Source organism: Eulemur rufifrons, chromosome 16, assembly GCF_041146395.1.
Source record: "Eulemur rufifrons isolate Redbay chromosome 16, OSU_ERuf_1, whole genome shotgun sequence".
Classification (NCBI taxonomy): Eukaryota; Metazoa; Chordata; class Mammalia; order Primates; family Lemuridae; genus Eulemur; species Eulemur rufifrons.
The window spans coordinates 24,310,766-24,334,014 of record NC_090998.1 but is presented as its reverse complement, the minus strand read 5'-3'; the positions used below and the strand labels follow the sequence as shown (position 1 = coordinate 24,334,014).

The following is a 23,249-nucleotide window of genomic DNA, read 5'->3' as shown; positions in this document are numbered from 1 at the left end:
TTTAAATTCCAAAGATGTCTTTTAAGGAGGACAGGAGAAGCTGCCTCCAGTCTCTCTCCTCCACTAACAGAGATCATGGGCTTTTAACAGAGGAGCCGTGTGTCTTGGGGCAGATCATGGTGTAACCAGCAAGGGATTATGTGCGCTGGGGGCAGGTTGTAGGGGATGGTGAGTCTTGGTGTCAGGAATTCGGCCCCTGGGCCGTCAGAATCTCAACTCCTTTGTCTTGCAGAAAATCTACCATTTCTGGGAAACAACTCAAAAGGTCAAGTAGTTAGTTAAGGGAGAGGATTATAAAAAACATATAGGGGTCACTGAAATTTGTTCATGGAGCCAGTTACATGGTTACACTATGACTGGAAAAGTTGTAGGTCAGGATTAAGAGCTTGTTTTGTGCTACTGTAACAGAATACCTGGGACTGAGTAGTTTGTTAATGCAAACAGAAATTTATTTCTCAGAGTTCAGGAGGCTAGGCTGTCCAAGATCGAGGGGCCGGCATCTGGTGAGGGCCTTTCTTGCTATGTCATCCCTTGGTGGAAGGGCAAAGAGAGGTGAGAGAGAGAGAGAGAGAGCGCGCGCAAGAAGGGGCTGAACTCATCCTTTTATAAGGAACCCACTCTCAGAATAATGCCATTGATCCCTTTGTGAGGGTGATGCTCGGATGACCTAAATATCTTTTAAAGGCCCCACCTCCCAACACCTGTGCGTTAGGAATCAAGTTTCCAACACATGAACTTTGGGGGACACATTCAAACCATAGAAGATCTCACAGGAAATAGAGATAAGGGAGAAAAAGAAAAATGACGTAAAACATTTAAAAGCATAACAGTTCTAGGCACGAAAAAAAGTTTTAGAAGCTACGTATTTCCAAATGCCCCAGAATCACTGGCATCAGAAACCAGCTCTGGGCAGCAATTTTTTTGTGGAATCCTGTTCTTCATATGTTGAGAAAGATTTCTCCAACATTCTGATCTTCTCAGTCTGGTTCTCTCATCAGTTTTGTGCTATGCTGATGACACCTCTTAAGTCCTTTCTGGTTTAATGTGTAATGTCTTTGGCACTTCTGGTTTTTTTTCCTTTTATGCTTTTATAAGTTTTAGACAAAGTGTGTGTGTAACTGTCAGGCTTTCTCTTAGATATCAATGGTACCAAAAGGTATCAAAAAGACTCTCCCCCTCCCCTGGGTTTAATCTCCTTTCTCTGTATGTCAAGAGGGTCTCAAACACATGATCTGTATTAGATCACTCTTCTTTTAAAAATCAAATGCACATATAAAAATAGGGGGAGACTAACTATGTCTCATGAGCCAGGCCACACATTTGGCAAGGGATTACTATATAAGGGTGTCTATTATTTGTATTGAACACCTGGTGTATCTCTAGGTCTTTCACATATGTTTATCTTTAGTCTTTATTACAATCCAGCAAGTTAGGTATTATGGTCATGATATTGTCTCCGAAATATGCTTTTAGCCAGGTTGTATACTTTGCCTAAGATCATACAGTTTGTATCTTCCTGGATTTTTTTTTTAAGAAACAGTTCCATGGTTTTTATTATTAAATGCCAGTTCACGGATTTGTTTTTTTTTTTTATTACATTTGAAAAATTAATTATACTGCTAGGAGTAGGAAAACCTTAATATCTTAGAAATAGCCACTTATTTCAGGTAGTTGAGTTTGTTGGCCAGGTATAAATTCTACATTTGGGATCAACACCTCAGTTGTACAAGGATGCCATGATTTGACTTATAAGTAGCATATGTGTCAGTTGTATAATTAACAGAGTGAACTTGGCCACATAACAGATCACCCAGAGGAGGGAAGAGTATAAGCCTACCTATCTGTGGCCTGTCCCAATCATGACTGTAGAAGAGGGCTATGATCAGAACTTTAAGAGGGTCATTGATGAGCCAGAGCACATAGAAAGTAACCATCATGATTTCTTTTCTCACCTAGAAGACGCAGAGATACAATAATGGTCTTCAGAATGTTGGTTGTCTATTGCATGCCATCCTAGAGAGCATTGCTAAAGACATTTTAAGAAGGGCAACTTTTAGCTGACTGTTAGGGAGAAAATTCTTTTTTTTTTTTTTCACATGAGCAGCTTTTTATTATAAAGCAAAACAGGTCTGTCTCTGCAAGTGGAGAGAGATAGACTGACTCACTGACTTACTGACTAACTGACTTGGATAGTCAAGGAAAACCTCACTGATAAGGAGCCATTTGAGCCAAGACCTCAAGAGACCCATGTGAACTAGCATGCAAAAACGAAACAGTAATCATCGCAGAAGATGCTACGTTGTTGGTTGTCCATCCAACATCCAGTTATTCCTTCCTTCTCTCTAAGAGAACCCTTCTTCCCTTGCCATAATGCAGCCATATGATCAGGAGAAAGCTGGAACCCATCTCTAACCGTAGGGGTGGATTCCAATTGGTCTAAGCCAATAGTGGCCACCCAACCTCACTTACTAGTGACTGGTTCAGGAAGCCAGGTTTAAGCCAATCAACACGGGGAATTGTCCTGGTCACTGGTCCAGGAGTAGGCACATAAGCTAAGCTAGCCTAAGCACATTTATATTTCTGTTTGGGGGAGGAGGTTTTTTCCTCTGTCCATGATGGATGTGAACAAGGAAGAATGTTGCCACAATTGCACAGGCCTTGGTGACACAGCCATCTCTGGACAATGAGGGAAGCCTGGAGACAGACGCAATACAAAGACAAGGGCAGAGGTGGGAGCACTGTAGAGAAAAGGAGTTAGAGCCCTGGTTATTCCATGCCTGGGGCCTGCTGCACTTCAAGACTCCACATTACGTGCAATGAAAAATCTCCTTACTGTTTATGCCAGTTCGAGTTTGGTTTTTTATTCCTTAGTGTTTAAAGGTTCTTGATTCTGACAATAAAAATAATAGCAGCCAACATTTCTTGAGAATTACCTTGTGCCAGGCACATTCTTTATAATTGTAATTTTGTTTAATGTACTTGACAATCTTATAAGGCAAATACACTATTGTCTTTATTTGTAAAATGTAAGTGATTTTGCTCAAGGTCATGTGTGTAGTAAGTGGCAGAACCAAATCTTTTTGTTTGTTTGAGACAAAGTCTCGCTCTGTTGCCCAGGCTAGAATGCAGTGGCGTCATCACAGCTCAATGTATCCTCCAACTCTTGGGTTTGAGTGATTCTCCTGCCTCAGACTCCCAAGTAGCTGGGACTAATAGGCATGCGTCACCACGCCTGGCTAAGTTTTCTATTTTTGTAGAGATGGAGGTCTCACCATGTTGCTCAGGCTGGTCTTAAACTCCTGGGCTCAAGTTATCCTCCCGTCTTAGCCTCCCGAGTCGCTGGGATTATAGGCATGAGGCACCCTGTCTGGCAGAACCAAAATCTTTCAGAGGTCAGAGCCTGTGCTCTTAACCACTATGATGGTTCCACTGATAGATGAGGCAGAGGAAAAGAAAGAGGAAGGAGCTTGTGAAGAGGCCACAGGAAGAACAGGAGATGGTGATATTATTATTAATTTTATAATTATTAATATGTAATCTTGTTCTCTCCACCTGGAATACCTCATCCTTGGGACACCTTTTACCGATGCCCACTTCTCTGCCTAGGAACTTTTATTTGTTCTTTAAGAACTGGACTCAGATGTCACCTCCTCTGAGGAGCCTTCCCACATCCCATCTCCCCAAACCTCCACTCCCTGGAATCCCACAAAAATTTGCTCAGATTTCTATTATAAGCCCAAGTTATTTTACAAAATATTCATTTTCATACCTCCTCCTTGTACTAAATTCAGAACTCCTTGAAGGCAAGGACTATGTCTAATTATTCCCTGTGGTTCCAGTGCTTAGCTCAGCTCATAGTTGCTCAGGGAAAGCGAGATTGAATGAATCAATCATCACACCTCAAGGACCCTCTGTCTTACCAGGTACCATGCTAGGAGTTGTAAAGTTAAAAAGATCAAGCCTTTGGCTGCTTAAAGTTCATAAACAAATTGAGGATGTGTTCCTGTCTTTTAATTCTACATTATAGAAACCCAACACAAACTAGCTTAAAAGGAATAAAGAATGTGGGCAGTGGACAGAATTTATTTGTCCTAGGCAGGTTACTTCTATTAATAGTTTCAGGAATAGCTGAATCTAAGATCCAAGGGTTTCCAACAACGTTATCCTCCAGATTAGGTCTCTTTCTATAACATGCTCTTGGGTGGCTTCATCCTCAGGAATTTTTTTTTCTCCATGTGAAAGCCCTTTACAGCTCCATGTTTACATCCAATTGCAGCGAAAATAGAGGTTTTTGTGCCAATGGTCCTAGCAAAAGTCCCAGGAGTAATTCTCAGTGCTTTTAATTGAGTCACCTGCCCTTCACCGAACCCATTATAGTAACTCTGAATAGGCCTATGTCACATGCCTACCTCTGGATTTGGAAGTGGGGTTGACCCCATCCAAATCATATGGATTAAAAGTGAGGGAAGGTTGTTCACCAGAGGAAAATCAAGTTGCTGTTACTGAAAGGGAGAGAAGATATTAGGCAAGCAAAAACCAACACATGTCCTCCATAGAGGAGATGTCCTATACATCAGTAATTATATGGTAAGGCCAGGAGTGATGCCTGTCTTAAGTGCTTACAGCCAAAGATTAGGTAGGAGAAATGGATCACTTCAAGGACAGCTGTCCACAAACACCTTCTGGGAGGAAGCCTAGGAACTAGGCCTTTTGGATAGGTAGGATTATGGTAGATGAAGATGAGGCCTTTCAGATAGGTGGAAAGGCATGAACAAAGGCAGGGAGGTAAGAATCCTTTGGAGGTTTTCCAAGTTTGCTGGGAACTTTTGGGAATTAAGTCTGGAACTTTGGTTGGGGGCCAGATCTATACATAGTCTAATAAGTGCTAATCCTTTATGCAGATTGCTTCCATATATGATCTCAAAAAAAAAAAAAGAGTAATTTTGGCAGGCACCAGGAGTAGGATTATTCTTCCCATGTGACCGATGGGGCAAGTGAGGCCTAGTGCAAGAGATGCCTACTGAGAGTTCACCCTGTTGTGTCCAGAGATGGGACAGCACAAGCCCAATTTCTGCCCTCCAACCCAGGACTGTACCCCTCCCCCATCCTCAGTAAAAATGAAATCTTGGGTTGGAAATCACCAGAACAGCAGCTGTGGCTCAGCCCCAGGGCCAGCCTGAGGACACCCTTGGAGGAAGCTGTGGGAACAACCGTATAGGCAGAAAGAAGGTATCTGACTTGCATAATGCCTAAGAGCAGAGACTGGAATCAGGCCTAGTTTTGAGTTTCAGTTTCATGAGTTAAGGTGTTACCTTGGGCAGATTATATAACTTTTCTAAGCCTTAGTTTCCTCATCTATAAACAAGGTAAAGAACAATGCCTGTCTTATAGGATGGTTCATGGGGTCTGAATGAAGTATTCCATAGTAAGAACTTAGCACTCTCTTCCTCTTCCTATCTGGTCTTCTCTTCCTTGTCTCGTCTTGTCTGGTCTGGTTTCCTCTTCCGGTCTAGTCTCCTCTTCCTCATCCGGTCTGGTCCCTTCTTCCTCGTCTGGTCTCGTCCAGTCTCATCTCCTCTTTCTCATCCAGTGTCCTCTTCCTCTTCTGGTCTGGTCTCCTCTTCTTCATCTGTCTTGCCTCCTCTTGCTCATCCGGTCTCATCTCCTCTTCCTCGTCTGGTCTCCTCTTCCTGGAATTTTTGAATTCAGGTTTCTTTTATTTTTCTTTTTCTCCCTTCCTTTAAAAAAATCTATAGCTTTGCAGCTGATGTTCTTTCTACTGTTATTGTACTGCTTTCTTTTAAAATTTTATTTTATTTTTAATTTTTTTAAATTGACAAATAATAACTGTACATATTCATGGAGCACACAGTGATGTTTTGATACATATATAGTTACCAGATCAGGGTAATTAGCATTCCATTATCTCAAACATTTCTCATTTCTTTTGTTGGGAATATTCAATATCCTCCTTCTAGCTATTTGTAACCATATATTATTGTTAACTATAGTCATCCTACAGTGCTATAGAACTGCGGTCCCCAACCCCTGGGCTGTAGACTGGTACCAACCGATGGCCTGTTAGGAACCAGGCCACACAGCAGGAGGTGAGCGGCAGAGGAGTGGATGAAGCTTCGTCTGTATTTACTCCCTATTACTTGCATCACCACATAAGCTCCTCCTCCTGTCAGATCAGTGGCAGCATTAGATTCTCACAGGAGCACGAACCCTACTGTAAACTGTGCATGCGAGGGATCTAGGTTGCAAGCTCCTTATGAAAATATTATGCCTGATGATCTGAGGTGGAGCTGAGGTGGTGATGCTACCGTTGGGGAGTGGCTGCAAATACAGATTATCATTAGCAGAGAGGTTCGACTGCACAATGAATGTAATGCACTTGCATCATTCCAAAACCACCTCCCCCTCCCCGAACCCCTGGCCTTAGTCCACAGAAAAATTGTCTTCCATGAAACCAGTCCCTGGTGCCAAAAAAGGTTGTGGACTGCTGATATAGAGCACTAGAACTTATTCCTCCTATCTAGCTGTAATTTTGTATCCTTTAACAAACCTCTTACTATCCCTCTCTTCCCCCTACCCTTCCCAGCCTTCGTATCCTCTGGTCTACTTTTTACTTCTATGAGATCAACTTTTTTTAGCTTCCACATATGGGTGTGAACGTGTGGTGTTTAACTTTCTGTGCCTAGCTTATTTCACATAACATAGTGTGCTCTAGTTACATTCATGTTGCCATGAATGACAGGATTTCATTCTTTTTTTGACTGAATAGTATTCCATTGTGTATATAACTCATTTTCTTTATCCACCAGTGTGGGCTTGGTGTATTGGAGATGGAGCTCCAGTGCTGGAGAGGTGCCATGGCTGCTGGCCTCCAGAGCAGGGCGCACTCCAGAGGTGACTCTGGTCTCAGATGGCAGCACCTGCTGCCGCAGCTTGGCTTACAGGGGGTGGATGTCAGTGGGGGTGCGGGGGTGCACACCTTGTGCTCCTAATCCAGAGCAGTGCAGCTGCGTGAATTCCCGGCAGCTCTCCAAACTGGGCTCAGGGCTTGCAAGGACTGGGGGTTCTCCTGGTGTGAGGGCTGTAGGGGTTTTCTGGTAGGGATCTTCTGCTGACCTTTGCCCATAAGGGAAAGTCCCTTCTGACTGCAGGCAGATCCAATCTGGTCCTGGGAGAGGGAGCTGCAGAGGCCGGTGCCTCCCACGGCCCTCCTCCTGCACTTCCAGTCACCGCCGGTGCCTGTCCGCTCCCCTGTGTCACTCCAGTCAAATCTTAGCTGTTTATACATTGCTTTGGTCCTTTCTTTTGGGGTGGGGGTTGCGAATACCACGTGTCTCTAGTCAGCCTTCTTGCTGATGTTACCCTCTATACTTCTGTCTTTGTACATAGATGACTTCCTCATGTGCAAGGACTCTGTTTTCCACTTTTTCCAAGATTCCTAGGAAAGTTCAGCATGAAACATTATGTATTTACTAACAACTTTTGATTTAGCTTGGTGATTTTTCAGGTCAGATAAAAATTGTTTTTTAAACAAAGAATCATTTCTTTATGAATGGTGATTTGCCTTCTCTCAGAAAAGTTTCAATCGCAGAAGTTTTGCCACCTTAGTATCTCTTGAAGCTGAATATTCCTCTTCCTTTCCTGCCGTAGATTTCTGATTGTCCCGCCTGACTCTATTTTTGGCTTACTCTCCACATTCTAACATAAGGATCCTTCTAAATCACACACTCTACCGCTTTCTTCAGCTCTCAGCATCTCTAGAGAATAATAACACAGCTCTTTAAATTGGTGCCCAAGGGTCTTCATAATCTGAGTTAGAAATCTCTAGCTCTGTCTCTTGCTGTTTCCCCGGTAATATTAAGCCACTTTATCTCTTTAGACACCTTTCTATGAGCTTTTTCTATGTCTCATATATACTTTGATATTTCATTTATCATTAGGAGGAATGTATGTAAGTGACATGCCTTATAAAACATGTATGTATTTGAAGGACAAAAATATTTAGACACTGTAATATTCCAAAATATACTTGTGTCTTTCTTTTGTTAATTTTGTGATTATTTTTTATGTCTGTCTTTTCATGTAGACTTATAAAAGGTGTCATGACTCTCAGACTTACTCTCTAGATCATTCAGTAACAAAGATTCAGATTTATTGATTGAGATAACCAAAGTGGGAGGGAAGAACTATGAAAATAGATTCTATATCTGGTTCTATAGGTGACTTGTGTCATGCCTAATATACCACTGTATACCTACTTGGTTTTCAAAAATAATTATTGAGTGAAATGTGTTTAATGAATGTGTGTAAATTATATGCTTTACAAAAATATGTATGTATTTGAATCACAATGTTTTTTAGACCATGGCATTCCAAATATATGATTGTATTATTATAAACTTTTAGTTTGGCATTCCAAACTTAAAATGAATGGGAGATAACACGATAAATGTCAGTTTATATTTAAAAAATTCCTGATATTTTGTTTCATGATTTTATTTTAGCAATTTTAGTGATTAACATTATTTCTTTTCAGTGATCCTCGATGCACCATCTTAATGGAGTAATATAGTTCAAATATTTACTTTTTAACTGTGTAGATTAATAAACTTCAGGAGGACTTAATGGGTATGTTGCACATAATTTACATAATATAGTGAGACAGAAAGTAACTGTAATTTTCTTATGGCTCTCTCAGTAGGGGGGTTTACTCACATATAATTATAGTACATAAAATTATTTTTATTATACTTCGTAATTACTTTGATTCAGTAGCGGCAGAAGACTCTGCTTCTAGGTTTGTCTGTGGTTCTACGGGATGTGTCAGAAACAGAGGTACTTACTATCTATGGTTTTTTGGGTTTTGGTTTCCCAAAGGTATCGTTCACACAGTGGGTGAAGTCTGGCCTGCAGTTTAGCGTGAAGGAGTTCATTCCTATTCTTTCTGCTATAGGGTAACTTGGAAACCTCTGCAGTTACCTAGGAGTGATACGAATGGGTCTAGGCATTATTCCTGACACCTGGGAAGAGCCACTAACATTGCCTGAGTTAATCGAGCAGGATCAGTCCCTAGGAATGGCCTCAGAAATAATGAGAATGACTGAGAGCCACGTTATCCTAACATTCTCTCTACTACAATTATTTCCTCTAATTATAAATACTACCTGAGCCTCAGGTATAAATACTACCTGATGCCTTAAGGTGTTAATACACACTGAAATAGGTTCCCCAGTTCTCTCAATTTCTGGTCAAGAGAGTCCACCAAGGACCTCCAATAAAACATATTGTTGGAACCCAGATATAGATTTATAAAACAATAAATTTGTGAAAGAAACCATGGAAATCATCTACACAATGTATGAACTTCAGATCTTTATACAACACCCATTACACATGGTCATCTAGCATCTCCTTGAATACCTCGAGTGGCCAAGATTTTATTGCTACAAAAGGCAGGCCTTTCTCATTTTTCACAACTCTCATTATTAGGTCTCTTTTGTTAGGTTATCCTAAATATAGCTCCCTTTAACTTCCAACAAGCAGCCCTACTTCTGTTCCCTGGAACCACACAGAAATCCAAGATCACTTCCACATGTCTGTTCTTTCTATGTTTGGAAATGGCTAGCACCTCACCTCGGTTTCTCCTGCTCTCTGTGTAGTTGTCTGCAGTTCCTTTAACAGTTCCTTATGATTCTAATCTAATTTAGGCAAGGATGGCTATTTTCTCCTTCATTCTGAACACTTGTGTAATGCAGTCTAGGTGAAAATGAATGTTTTGGTAATGGTGACACAGTATTGATTCCTACTGAACTTGAACTCAACTAAAATTCTAGTTTGTTTTCTTTTACGTCACATTTTCCCCAATCATATACTTGAGTTGGCTTTATTTGGACCAAAGTGTAGTGCTTTTTATATTTTGATTTCACCTTGTTGGATTTAACCCATTAGTTGTCAACCTATTGATGTGGTTTTGGAATTTGATAGAGTCGTTCATTATAGTAGTTATCCTTCCTTGATTCGTGTTATCTTTGCATTTGGGAAACATTGCCTCTGACTTCATCCAAGTCACTGACAAAAATACTGATCTGGTCAAGGCAAGAAAAAAGCAGTAAAGAATTAGAGGCCCTTCTGTACTTAAGCATTGATTAATTAACCAGCACACTTTGGCTGTAATCATTTAACTGAAATCATACTTATGAAACTCTGTATTAGCTGATGTATGTGTCTGTGGTATGAGGAATTAGAAAAGTGGTTGCTTTTGGTGCTGCGGGTGGAGAGGAATGTCAAGGGAATTGACTGAAAGGGCATTAAGGCTGCCTTCTGGGGTAATGGCCATGTTCTCTCTCTGATGGGCCAGTGGTTTATACAGTATATGCCTTTGTGAGAACTGCTTAAACCTTTCATTTAAGATCTGCATCTCATTATAAGTAAATTACATCTACATTATGAAACAGTATGTAAATTCATTTATCACGTTATTACCAGCTATTAAGAATTAAAGATCAGTTTTGCAAAGTAATTTTCTTTTTGGGGCTCAGATAGAAGGAGCATGCAAATTAAAATCTTGAGGTTTGGAATATTGAAATGACTTTGTCAATATTTGACAGTGATGAAATCCGAAATAAGATGCAGAACATAGCCACTGTTTTGTATGAATTGCTTTTTCAATTCTTTTTTTTGAATAATATTTTTTTATTGTGTGGGATGGAAAATACTTTTAAGTAGTCTACTTGATATTCAAAAAAAGATGGATAATAACATTACTACATTTTGGTTACGTGTTTTTGGCTGGTTTTTGTTTAGTTCTATTTCTAAGCCCTTGGAAACTTGGAATCTGTAAACCAGTCTATCAATACACTGTGTTCAGTGAGTGTTTGTTTAGAATGAAGAAAATTAGGTATCATATTGTATGCTTTGTCCATTAAGTATTCTTTATAAATCACTCTTCTGAAGGACATCTCCTTTTAGAGGCGATATTATGTGTCAATGTTGCTGTATGAGCTACCATTATATGATGAAGCCATGTATTCATTAGTGAGGTGGTGACCACATGATGGAACATAATTAAATGGAGAAGAGTTGTTTTTCAGAGGTGCAGTGACAGCATGCACGTGTCCTCTACTTTTCATTTTTAAAGTAATACCTCACAATTATATGGTACTTTTTATTCTTTTGGCTTTTTTGCACATAATGCATAATTTTATTCTTACAAGAAACCAGAACATGTTTCATTAGGATTCAGATTCTGAACATAGGATTATACTTCTCTAATCTAAATCCCCCAGTTCATTCAAAGCCTACTTCAAAATTTTTTATCTTCAGTAAAGCTGTCCTTCACACCCCTTACTCTAAGGTAATTTCTCTAATTAAAAAAAAAGATTCCTAAACAATTTGGTGTACTGTTCATGGTGTACTATTACCATCTCATCTGCCTTGTACTTGTTCTTAATCTTTTTTTTATTAACACGTTTTATGTTTTCCTAACCGTATTGTAAATTCTACTTCTCTTAGCTAGATGTCCTTGATGTGGAGCCAGATGAACATTAGTTACTTTGTGAATACTTTCTAAACAAGGGCTGCCCATTAAATTAAATTGTGTAACATAAGCAAAATGCCAGTAGTAGTGTGTGGCTCATCATATGTAATAAAAGCTGGTTGGGTAAGACCACTTGAGAAAAACATGAACAAATTTATTATATAATCAATAGTAATAACACAGTTTTAATTGGAATCCATCTTGAATTAATTTTTGTGGTGGTGAGACATATGGATCCTGTTTCATTCTTCTGAATGTGGCTATCCAATTTTCCCAGCACCATTTATTGATTAAGGCTTCTTTTTCCCAGTGTATATTGTTATCGGCTTTGTCAAAGATCAGTTGGCTGTATGTGGATGGTTTTATATCTGGGTTCTCTCTTCTCCATTGGTCTAAGTCTCTATTTTTGTGCCAATACCATGCTGTTTTAGTTACTATAGCCTTGTAGTGTAGTTTGAAATCTGGTAATGTGATGCCTCTAGATTTGTTCTATTTGCTTAAGATTGCTTTGGCTATTCAGGCTCTTTTCTGGTTCCAAATGAAGCATAGAATTATTTTTCCTAGCCGTGTGCAATATGACATTGGTATTTTAATGAGGATTGCATTGAATCTATACATCACTGATCTATGAGCATGATATGTTTTTCCTCATTTGTTTGTGTCATCTGTGATTTCTTTCCTCAGTGTTTCATAGTTCTTTTTGTAGAGATATTTCACCTCCTTGGTTAAGTATATTCCTAGGTATTTTATTTTCTTTGTAGCCATTGTGAATGGTATTGAGGCTTTGATTTGACTCTCAGCTTGACTGTTATTGCTGTATAGGAATCATACTGATTTGTACACATTGATTTTGTAACCTGAGACTTTGCTAAATTTATTTATCAATTCCAAGAGTCTCTTGGTGGAGTGTTTGGGGTTTTCTAGATATAAAATCATATCATCAACAAAAAGTGATAGTTTGATATCCTCTTTCCTGATTTGGATACCCTTTATTTCTTTCTCTTGCCTGATTTCTCTGGCTAGGGTTCCCAGCACTATGTTGAATAGAAGTGTGACAGTGAGCACCCTTGTCTTGTTCTAGTTGTTAGTGGGAATGCTTTCAACTTTTCTCCACTCAGTATGATGTTGGCTGTGGGTCTGTCATATATGGCTTATATAAACTTGAGATATGTTCCTTCTATGAATAGTTTGTTGAGGGTTTTTGTCACGAAAGGCTGCTGAATTTGTCAAATGCTTTTTCTGCATTTTCTGCATTTGAGATGATCATATGGTCTTTGTTTTTGCTTCTGTTTATGGGGTGAATTACATTTATTGATTTATGTATGTTGAACCATCTTTGCATTTCTAGATGAAGACCACTTGGTCATGGTGGATTATTTTTTTGATGTGCTGTTGGATTTGGTTTGCTAGTATTTTATTGAGGATTTTTACATCTATATTCATAAGGGATGTTGGTCTATAGTTTTCTTTTTGTGTTATGTCCTTTCCTGGCTTTGGTATCAAGGTGACACTGCCTTCATAGAATGAGTTTGGAAGGATTCTCTCTTGATGTTATGGAATAACTTCTACAGTATGGGTACCAGCTCTTCTTTGTAGGTCTGGTAAAATTTGGCTGTGAATCCATCTGGTCTGGGGCTTGTTTTTGTTAGAAGATTTGTGATTACTGCTTCAATCTCGCTGCTCATTATTAGTCTGTTCAGGAGTTCTGTTTCTTCCTGGTTGAATTTTGGAAGGTTGTGTGTTTTCAAGAATTTGTCCATTTCCTCTATGTTTTCAAGTTTTGTACATAGAGATTTTCATAGTATTCACAGATGATATTTTATATTTCCATGGTGTCAGTTGTAATATCTCCTTTTTCATTCCTGATTGATCTAATTTGGGTCCTTTCCCTTCTAGTCCTGGGTAATCTAGCAAGAGGTCTATCAATTTTATTTATCTTTTCAAAGATCCAACTTTTTGTTTCATTGATCCTATTTTTTTTTTATCTTCTATTGTATTTAGTTCTGCTCTTACCTTAGTTATTTCTTTTTTTCTGCTGGCTTTGGGTTTGGTTTACTCTTCGTTCCTTTTCTAGTTACTTGAGATGTGTCATTAGATTATTAACTTGTGATTTTTCTGTCATTTTGATGTAGGCATTTAAGGCTATGAATTTTCCCCTTATGACTGCTTTTGGTGAATCCCATAGATTTTGATAATATGTGTCCCTTTTGTCAATCAGAATTAATTCAAAATGGATAAAAGAGTTAAACGTCTGGCATGAAACCATAAGAATTCTAGATGAAAATGTAGGAAAAACTCTTGCAGATATTAGCCTACTCAAAGAATTTATGAAAAAGACTCCAATAGCAATCACAGCAATAACAACAATAAATAAATGGGACTTGATTATATTAAAAAGCTTCTATACAGCTAAGGAAATAATTAAAAGAGCAAATAAGATAACCTACAGAATGGGAGAAAAAACCTGCAAGCTATACATCCAATAAAGGGCTAATAACCAGAATCTACAAAGAACTCAAGGAAATCATCAAGAAGAAAACAAACAACCCCATTTAAAAGTGGGCACAAGACATGAACAGAAGCTTTTCAAAAGAAGATAGACAAATGGCCAATAAACATATGAAGAAATGCTCAACATCACTAAACATCAGGGAAATGAAAATTAAAACCACAATGAGATGTCACCTTACCTGTGTTAGAATGGCTTTTATTAAAAAGTCCAAAAACAATACATGCTGATGTGGATGCAGAGAGAAAGGAACGCTTATTACACTGTTGGTGGGACTGCAAATTAACACAGCCTATATGGAAAACAGTATGAAGATTCTTCAAAGAACTGAAAGTAGACCTATCATTTGATTCAGCAATTCTGCTACTGTGTATTTACCCAAAGGAAAAGAAATCATTTTATCAAAAAGACTCCTGCACTCGAATGTTTACTACAGCACAATTCACAATTGCAAAGATGTGGAATCAACCCTAATGCCCATCAATCTATGAGTGGATTAACAAAATGTGGTATATGTATACTATGGAGTGCTACTCTGTCATGAAGAAAGACAAATTAATGCCTTTTGCAACAATTTGAATGGAACCGGATACCATTATCCTAAGTAAAGTGTCTACAGAATGGAAAAACAAACACCCACATGTACTCACTATTAAATTGGAACTAACCAGTGAGCACACATATGCACAGAGGGAAGTAAAACTCAGTGGAAATCAAGCATTGGGGAGGGGGAAGAAGGGGATGGATGAAAACCTATCTATAGGGTGCAGTGGACACTATCTGGGTGATGGGCACACTTGTAGCCCTGACTCAAGCATTACAAGAGTGATCTGTGTAACCAAAAACATTTGTATCCCTATAATATTTTAAAATTTAAAAAAATACAAAAAAAAAATAATAATTGGTATTTTTTCTTTCTGTAATTACATTTGATGGGCTTTCTGAGCTCTGGTAGAAAATTGTTTGGAATTATAAAGTCTATTACTGAAGCAACATGGTGTGGGGAAAAAAGATTCACGGTGACATCAGTTGACCTGTATTTGAGAGTTGGCCACTTTCTGGCTATGTAAAGTGGGCGGGTCCTCTAACCCTCACCCTGCTGTGAGGATCAGTCAAGGTGAAGGCTGTATGTGGCCTGTAAAGTACATGTAGTGTGACATGCCCTTGATAGAGGCAGGTTTCATTATTTTCCCTTATCTTATTGGTATCTATTTTATTTATTTTTCTTTTCCTTTTGATAAATATGTTTTTAAGTAACATGAAGTTATATGTGCTTTTTGAAAAAACCTGGAGGGTATAAAGGACAGCAACAAAAACTGAACTTGAAAGATGGAGTACCTTTAATGTAATCATATCCATTTTTATACAAAACTTATCTTTAAAAAGTCATTCCCTTCTTAATAGTTTATTTATCCAATCTTTTTTTCTTCCATTCATGCATATATTTAACAAACATTCATTAGGTGAGTGCTATGCATCGGGCACTATTCCAGATGGTAGAAATAGGGTAGTAAACCAGGCAGAATACCTGTCTTCATGGAACTTAGGTTCTTTTATTTTGCTGGGGAGAGGGAATACAATAAATATACAAACAAATGTATAACAGGATGTGAGAGAGTGCTAAACCATGACCAAAACATAAAGCGGGTGGGTGCATGGATGGAGAGCGATGGTAGTTCTTCTTGGAGAGGGTGGCCAGAAGAGATCTACCTGAAAAGCTGACCTTGCACCACCAATCAGAAAGAAGTGAGGGAGCAAGCCATGTCACCATGGGAGCAAGGGAATGCCAGGCAGAGGGATAGCAAGTTCCCTCCAGGGACTTGGAGCATATGGAATAAAAACCCTATGTAAACTAGATATCTAGCTCTCCAAAACACAGTGATCTAACTTGGAACTGGGAGTGTTGGTTATCTAATTGTCTTCTAAGGGTGTTCAGTCTTGATCTTCCATTTAATCCAGGTTGGTAGCATATTACCTATTACTCTATTATCACTACCTTAATTAAGACTTTGATCTTATGTTAATGTTTTTGTTTTCTTTGCGTATGGAAAAGTCCTGTTTTAACCCAGACCCTTAGCCACTGGGAGGAAGCACTGCTCCAGAGAATGTTTGAAATAGAAAACTACTCTAGTTCTAGAGATGTAGGTGTTTTCCAGTAAGTGGAGGTTTATAAGGAGCTGCTAAGCTGGGATGGGAAATAGGAAGCCTTCCTGAGTCATGTCTTTATAGTTTAACATCATTCTGTTTCAAATGAATTATTATAACAGCAGATGCATTTATTCAAACCCAACTATAAAATATATTTCAGGGAAAATAACAATGGTTTTGGATTATCCATTTTTGTCTTCTATTATTATAAAACATAGAGCTGACTTCACTTGTCACAGAACAATTAAATTACTGTGAATGATTATTCCCAGAACTCTTCTAATCAAATATGTCTATTATCTCTTATAAATGTTAAGAATGTTTCAGAAATGTCTATCTGAAATCTAAACAACAGAAAAATTCAAATTATCATTTTTTTGTGTTCATAGAGAAAAGAGTTTCTAATAGGATAATAAAGATGAAAATAAAATAAATACCAACAGACTTAAGATAAATTTCAGTCAATTCTGTTAAATTCTTATACCTTGTATAGATCCTATTAATGATTGTTGAACCCAATTGTGTGATCCTCACAATAAATTGAATTCTGAATAGGGAAAAATTAAATTATGGTCAACACAGCTTTAGTGTTATATAAATTCCTTATTGCTTTTCACTTCCTTGAAATTGATAATAGAAACTTGGCTCATTGAAACAATCAAAGAAACAAAGCAGTGTATTCCTAAGCTATTCGGAGTCACCACTCCCAGTATGCATTTTCTATACCTGTCTTACTTTTGTATTTTTCTATTGAGGGAAGAATTAGAGTTAGTAAAAATATCTACACAATCATATAATGAAAGAACCTGAAAAGCCCATATGCCATTCTTTCTAAGCAATTCCTTCCTTCTTACTTTTGACTTGTGACTCCCATTTTTCCAAATCATCTCAATACACTTTGCACGTAAATCTAAACCCTGGCTTCTGGGTTAATATAAAAAACATAGAACAGCTACATTTGTAAGGATTAGATTGTTTAAAGAATTTCTATTATACTAATAGTACAGTAGCCTTTTTACTGAAAACATTTTAGTCAACATTAATGAATTATGCTTGTGAAGAGAAAGATTTCTTGTTTTGCAATGTTGAGGATTGATCATCTCTGATTTATCCCAGTAGTCTAGAATTAGAATTTTTCTGAGGAAAAATGGATACTGCAAGTTTTGCACGTCTGTGATTTATGTAGTGTTTGACTTTATGTTTTTTGAGTTACAGTAGTTCACAATTTAAGCACTTCTCATCACCACCAAGCAAATTCAGAAAATATAGCATCTTTTAATTTGAGCCCTCTGAGTTGGCCATACCTGGAAATGTCAGGACAGTTTTGTGACGACCACGTGCCACAGGCATCTGAGGATGTGGTACAAACGGATGAACCTCTCGGTTTCATTGACAACATGTGTTACATACTATTATGGTTCTGGCGTCTAGATTTTAATTTCTTGGTGACAGGATCTATATTTGGGGGAAAGAATTGTCTGAGCTAACTTTCTGTGTAAGAATCATTTGGATTAAATGATTATTTTCCATGCAAATCTAAATAAGATGCAGACACCGCAGGTGCCAAGGATTTCTGTGTGGATCAGGGGTAAGAATAACAAACGAGGCTGTTCTGTGTTAGTGGTGAGAAAGCCTCTCTTGGAGGCTAACACATACACATACTCAAATCAAGCCTTGGATAAATGTACTGGTTGAACTTCGACAGCTCAAAACCATTGCCAACAACCAGATGTGCAACCCTGTAATCCATGTAGCAAACAGTGGGAGGGATTTGGATATACTCAATTGCTCTGATGGTTGGAGAACCACAGACAATGAAGCATTCTGCATCCAGGGTGTTCTGATAGAGGAAAGGGGTCTGTCTCAAATCCTTCTGCCTCAACTTTGTCTAAACTTGGAAATTACCTTGATGTATATTTTTTCTTATCCTCTTATTAGGCTTATGCATGTAGCAGTATAGTAAAAGGTCTCAGACCTTCAAAATGAAAACTCCAGTTAATTTCTGCCTGGAATATGCTGCTTTAGAAAAAAATGTTATTTTTTTGTGTACTATGAGATTTGTACTATTGGAACACCATCCTCTTTACTTATACTGATTTCCTGTATAGATAAGAGAATGAATTTTAAAAGGCATTTCATCTTTTGTGCAATACAACGTACAAATAATAGTGGTTACCAGTGGCTTGATGATAATTCTGGTCAGGACCATCCAGATTCTCTTGAGTCATCTTTTAAATATTTTCTTTTCCTTTATTTGTTTGCCTTTCAATCCTGTAGGTATTCCCGCAATTTATATTCTTCTCTTAGAGCTGACAGTTTTATCTCATCCCAGCTTATTTCCATTTCCCCTTCTCTTGGTTTACGCCCTGAGAAACTTAGGGAAAGGAACATTTTTTGCCAGATTCTTAGGCCTTTGCCTGAGGCAAAGCTTCATGAACACCCACGAAGCAAAGACCACTGTTGAGAAAGGAAAGTAGATAATAATGCTTTGGGATCTTCATTGCTTATTGTAGGAACTTAGAAGTGAGAAACAGCAGTCAGGCCGGAGTCCGCACATTGTTGTAGTGTCAGGAGGATCCTTTGATACAACTATTTTTGGTCTGTGTAAGGATCGTGCAATTTTATTCACAAACAAGAAGCCAAACTCAGAAGACACAGAGAGTGATCCCTGCTTGAAAATGATCATGTTTGTCACTAGCTTGTTTTTTTAATTACCTCAAACATTATTGCTTTTGGTGGATTTGGAATAATGGTTTTCTATTCAAGTTGGATGAAGTCATAGTGAGCATATTGGCTAATGCATGCTTCTTCCACAGATGAGACTTTCATTTTCTTAATATAAAGTTGTAATGATCCTCATCACCAGCTCTTTGTATAAGTCTTGTGAAAGGAAAGCTAAAAAGTACTTGGTTTGAGGATAGGATTACAATGTTAGAATTCAGCGTCTACGTGTTTTCATGCCATCTTGTATACCCACTTGCAACTCACTTTATCTTTGCGATTAATAACCTTTCATTTGCATTTTTATAAAAGTTAGGACCTATTGGTGTGATAGTTGGTAACACATACTATGGAATTAAACTTCCCTTTTTAAAAGCTGCCGTCTTGAAATGTGTCTGCAATATCTTAACTTTATATACAAAGAAAGAGCCAGAGTAGTACTGATGCTATTCTTTCCTCTCTTTAATACTTTGCCTGTCTTGTTTTCAGTCTGGTTGTGACCAGCTGAATAGTACAGCTACGTTTCTCCAGGTGTTGTGTGGGTCGACTGATGGCCTTTTCTCACGGCAGGGAACAACGTCATGAGGACCATCCATGGGGTGGGAGAGATGATGACCCAGATGGTGCTCAGTAGAGGCTCCATCTTCCCCATGAGCGTGCCGGACGTGCAGCCCAGCATCCTCCCGAGCAAGCAAGGCAGCCCTGCTGAGCACGAGGACGTGACCGTGATGGACACTAAGCTAAAGATTATTGAGATCTTGCAGGTGCGTTGCACAATAGACACTAAATGACAAAGATGTAATTTTGCTTGTTGGTTTAAATGCTTACATGTTTTGTTCCAAATCAATAAGTAAATATTCTGAAATCCTATTAATCTAATTTTATTTCTTTAAAGTTAATGGCAAGCCTAGTAAGAAATCTCACACAGACACTGTTAACATATGAATCACATTTATTAATTTTCATTGAATATATACTAATGGTCATATCTAACAAGTGTGGGGTGATTTGAGGTTGATGAAACTGCTTTCACATGTTTTTTTTTTTCGTATAGTATTGACCCTGATTGAATTTTACCTTCATTTAGGAAGGATTTCAGAGCAGGCAAGGTTAATGATTAAATTCCAACTCATTTTCCTATTTTTAACGGAATCACATATATGATTCCCTGTATCCAGATTTATTGTTATAGCAAGAATCTCAAATAAAATTTTATTTATTATTTAAAACGTTATTAGTCATTGGTTTTAGTATTTTATATGTGACTATCTCTCTTTGTGTTTTTGTTTCCAGGAGACTAGGAATAATTTAAAAATATAATCTAGTCTAATACCTAGATCTATGAATTTAAAGGAGATAAATTATTGTTTCATGCCCACTGGTTTATTGAATAAACTTTTCATTACTGTAGCTGTGAATTCTTAGTCCTTTTTTTTTTAAGTTTGGAAGGCAGTTTTATGATACCTTAATTATAGTATTTATTCCATATTTGGAGAATGGAGTTTGGAGTTTTCAAGTATCTATTAAAATTCTGGATACAGTTTACTATGTCTTTCATCATAATTTAATGTATACTGAGCTACCAGAAGTGGGTTAGTAGTCCTGGAAAGGTCTGTACATTTTTCATTTAAAGTAATTAGATTTATAATCATAAAAGGTTTCACAGTTCCTCTAGGAATTACAAAGGCTGAATCCTGAGAAATATTGGCAGGCATCCCAACACTGTGTTCATGACCCTGAAAAATCACTTTAAGTTTTCCTCTTCTTAAACTGAGAAAGGTAGCAGTCACCTGACCCACGGACCTAGTGAGCCCCCAGCTTAACATCCTCCTACCCATGGGACAACCTCTAAAATATATGACCTCATTTTTAGCCCACAGTTACAGAAAAGGAGAATTAAAAAAAAAAAAAAAAAACAATCTCAAACAGCTAAGAAATGATGAGATGGAGATTCTGTGGCACAGCAGTCTAGGGCTGATTCGTTTTTGCTGCCTCTTTTGGGATCTTTATATATTCTCCTTGAACCTCTGTTCGCTCTCTGATTTTTGTGTCCCTGTGTCTGGGTCAGCTTCACCGTGCCCGCGTGCTGCTTTTGGATGTGTTTCTTTCTTGGAACATCTCTTCAAGAATTTCTTTGTAGCCACACTTCTTGGCAGGTCTTCTGCTTGCTGCCAGCTCTTCTCTTTCTGGGTCTTCTTCTCTTATTCCCATCACTTTGTGTTTCTCTTTCAGTCTCTCTTTTGATTTCTCTCTCTCTTTCTCTCTGGCCCTCTCCCAACTCTTTCTCTGCCCTAGTTTTTATCCTTCCCTTTCCTCCTTTCCATCTACTTCCCATTTGTTTCTCATAATTGGGCATATTAGAGAGTAAAAGTTTTTATTTTGGTTATATTTATGGAATACAACTTTATGTTTCCTCATCTTCAATGAAAAGTTAATAAGCATTTTAGATGCCACCTAATGCCAGTTTCCCTAAAACTAGGGTGACCGTATTGCTTACTGTCAAATGAGAGTCGTTTGAGAATGTAGGCAGCTCCGTTCGTAATTATGCTGAGACAAAAGGCTAAACTGGGGCTCTCTTAGGCAAACTGGGGTGGAAGGTAGTGATGTAAAAACCACGCCTCTGATCTGTACCACATCCTGATTTTTCCTCCTCTCATCTCCTTTAAATTTAGAACACATGATTTAGCCCTCAGTAATTTCCTAATTATGTTAACAATGCTGTATTTTGTTTCCCATCTCAATTATCAGCTTCTTGAGGGCAGTGGGCTTGAAGTGTTTGTATTCCTTGTGGCGCCTAGCAGAGTATTGGCTCTTTAGTTTATGTCCATGTATCAGTTGATGATTACAACGACAAGACCACAAACCTAAGGGAACACAAACACTGATGAGGAAAATGTGTGGTATATAGTTGTTATTATTTCAGCTGTCCCCTTAGAGCCTGGCTCCAGGACTGATCATGATATAGCTGGAGTGAGATTTCTTGACCTTTCTGTGTAAGAATGAGGGTCACAGCTCCATCAGTCTCCTCCCAGAGCCAATGGCAGCTCTGCAAAGCGCTTAGTGAAATTCCATCATCATTGTCTCTACCTGCAAACCCCATATGATACCTCTACCTGGAATAATCAGAGAGCAATCACAGGGAGTCAAATTTTCTTTACAAAACTTGCTTTGAGATTTTACTGACATTGGCTGATGGAAATGCATCCCTTTCCTTAGTCATAAGGCTGATAAACATATAGGCAACTGAAGTGTCAGGGTTTACAAATAAAGTTTCTAACTAGTTCATTTGAAATGTTGATAGTTATATTGTTCTTGGTGTCATGTGTAACAAATTGCCTTTTAAAAAACTGTGCTAATTGAAGAAAATTATGTTGTTTTTAATGTTTCTTATAGTTTATCCTGAGTGTCAGGCTAGATTATAGGATCTCATACATGCTATCAATATATAAGAAGGAGTTTGGCGAGGACAACGACAATGCTGAGACGTCTGCCAACGGCTCTCCAGATACTTTACTACCATCAGGTGATAATATTTACTCTTTCTATTTTGTTTTTCTGAGAATTTGAAAGTACCTTTCATATTTTAAAACATAATCATACTTTTATGAGACAAAAATGGAGACATAATCTCTACTAAAGATGTGAAAGAACTGAGACAGAGCATTAAATAACTCCCCTAGAATGGTGGGGAGGATGTTTGCTGTTGTTTGGTGCCAAGTCCTATGAATGCCTTTTTCTTTGTAATCTTCACAACTCTATTAGGTTGAGATACTGTTTATTGTGCCATTTTACAGATGAGAAAACCAAGGTCAGAGGAGTTAAGTTACTTGCTAATGGTCATTAGACCATTAGTTCCGAGCAAGTAGAGGAACAGGGATTCCCTCTGAGGTCTCTCCAACTCCAGAGTCTAAATCTTTTAAGCATTGTGCCATTTTGGTGAAAACTCAGGAGAAATTTTTCTGCCTGAATCAAAGAGCAGTGTGTGAAATGCAGTTGTCAGAAGGAAAAGTGTTTTGTAGGGAAGCCATCACCCGATCCAAGAATTAAGACATGGCATTCCCCAGAGGCCTATATGTGTTGTTGGTTTCATTGTGTGTGTGTATGTGTGTGTGTGTGTGTGTGTGTGTGTGTATGTTTTACTTTGTATGGTTATAAACTAGAACTATATTTTAATTTTCACATTTAAACAGTATGAGAATGAAGCCAGTCTCTCTATCTCAGAGTGTTGGAGCATAACAACAAAAGAGCACACAAATGATTATAAAAATATTGTGACTATAGAAAGGACTTTTGGAAAACCAAAAAAATATTAAATTA

At 38.1% G+C, this 23,249-nt stretch overlaps 1 protein-coding gene across 3 annotated transcripts in view; it reads left to right on the top strand.

The window, feature by feature from the left end:
- Positions 1 to 23,249, top strand: part of ITPR2 (inositol 1,4,5-trisphosphate receptor type 2) — a 462,476-nt gene that overhangs the window by 160,350 nt on the left and 278,877 nt on the right. For all 3 annotated transcript variants that reach the window (XM_069490734.1, XM_069490735.1, XM_069490733.1), the window contains exons 22-23: positions 19,503 to 19,696; positions 22,326 to 22,455. In XM_069490734.1, the coding sequence (XP_069346835.1) occupies positions 19,503 to 19,696; positions 22,326 to 22,455 (324 nt within the window). The remainder of the gene's footprint in view (positions 1 to 19,502; positions 19,697 to 22,325; positions 22,456 to 23,249) is intronic.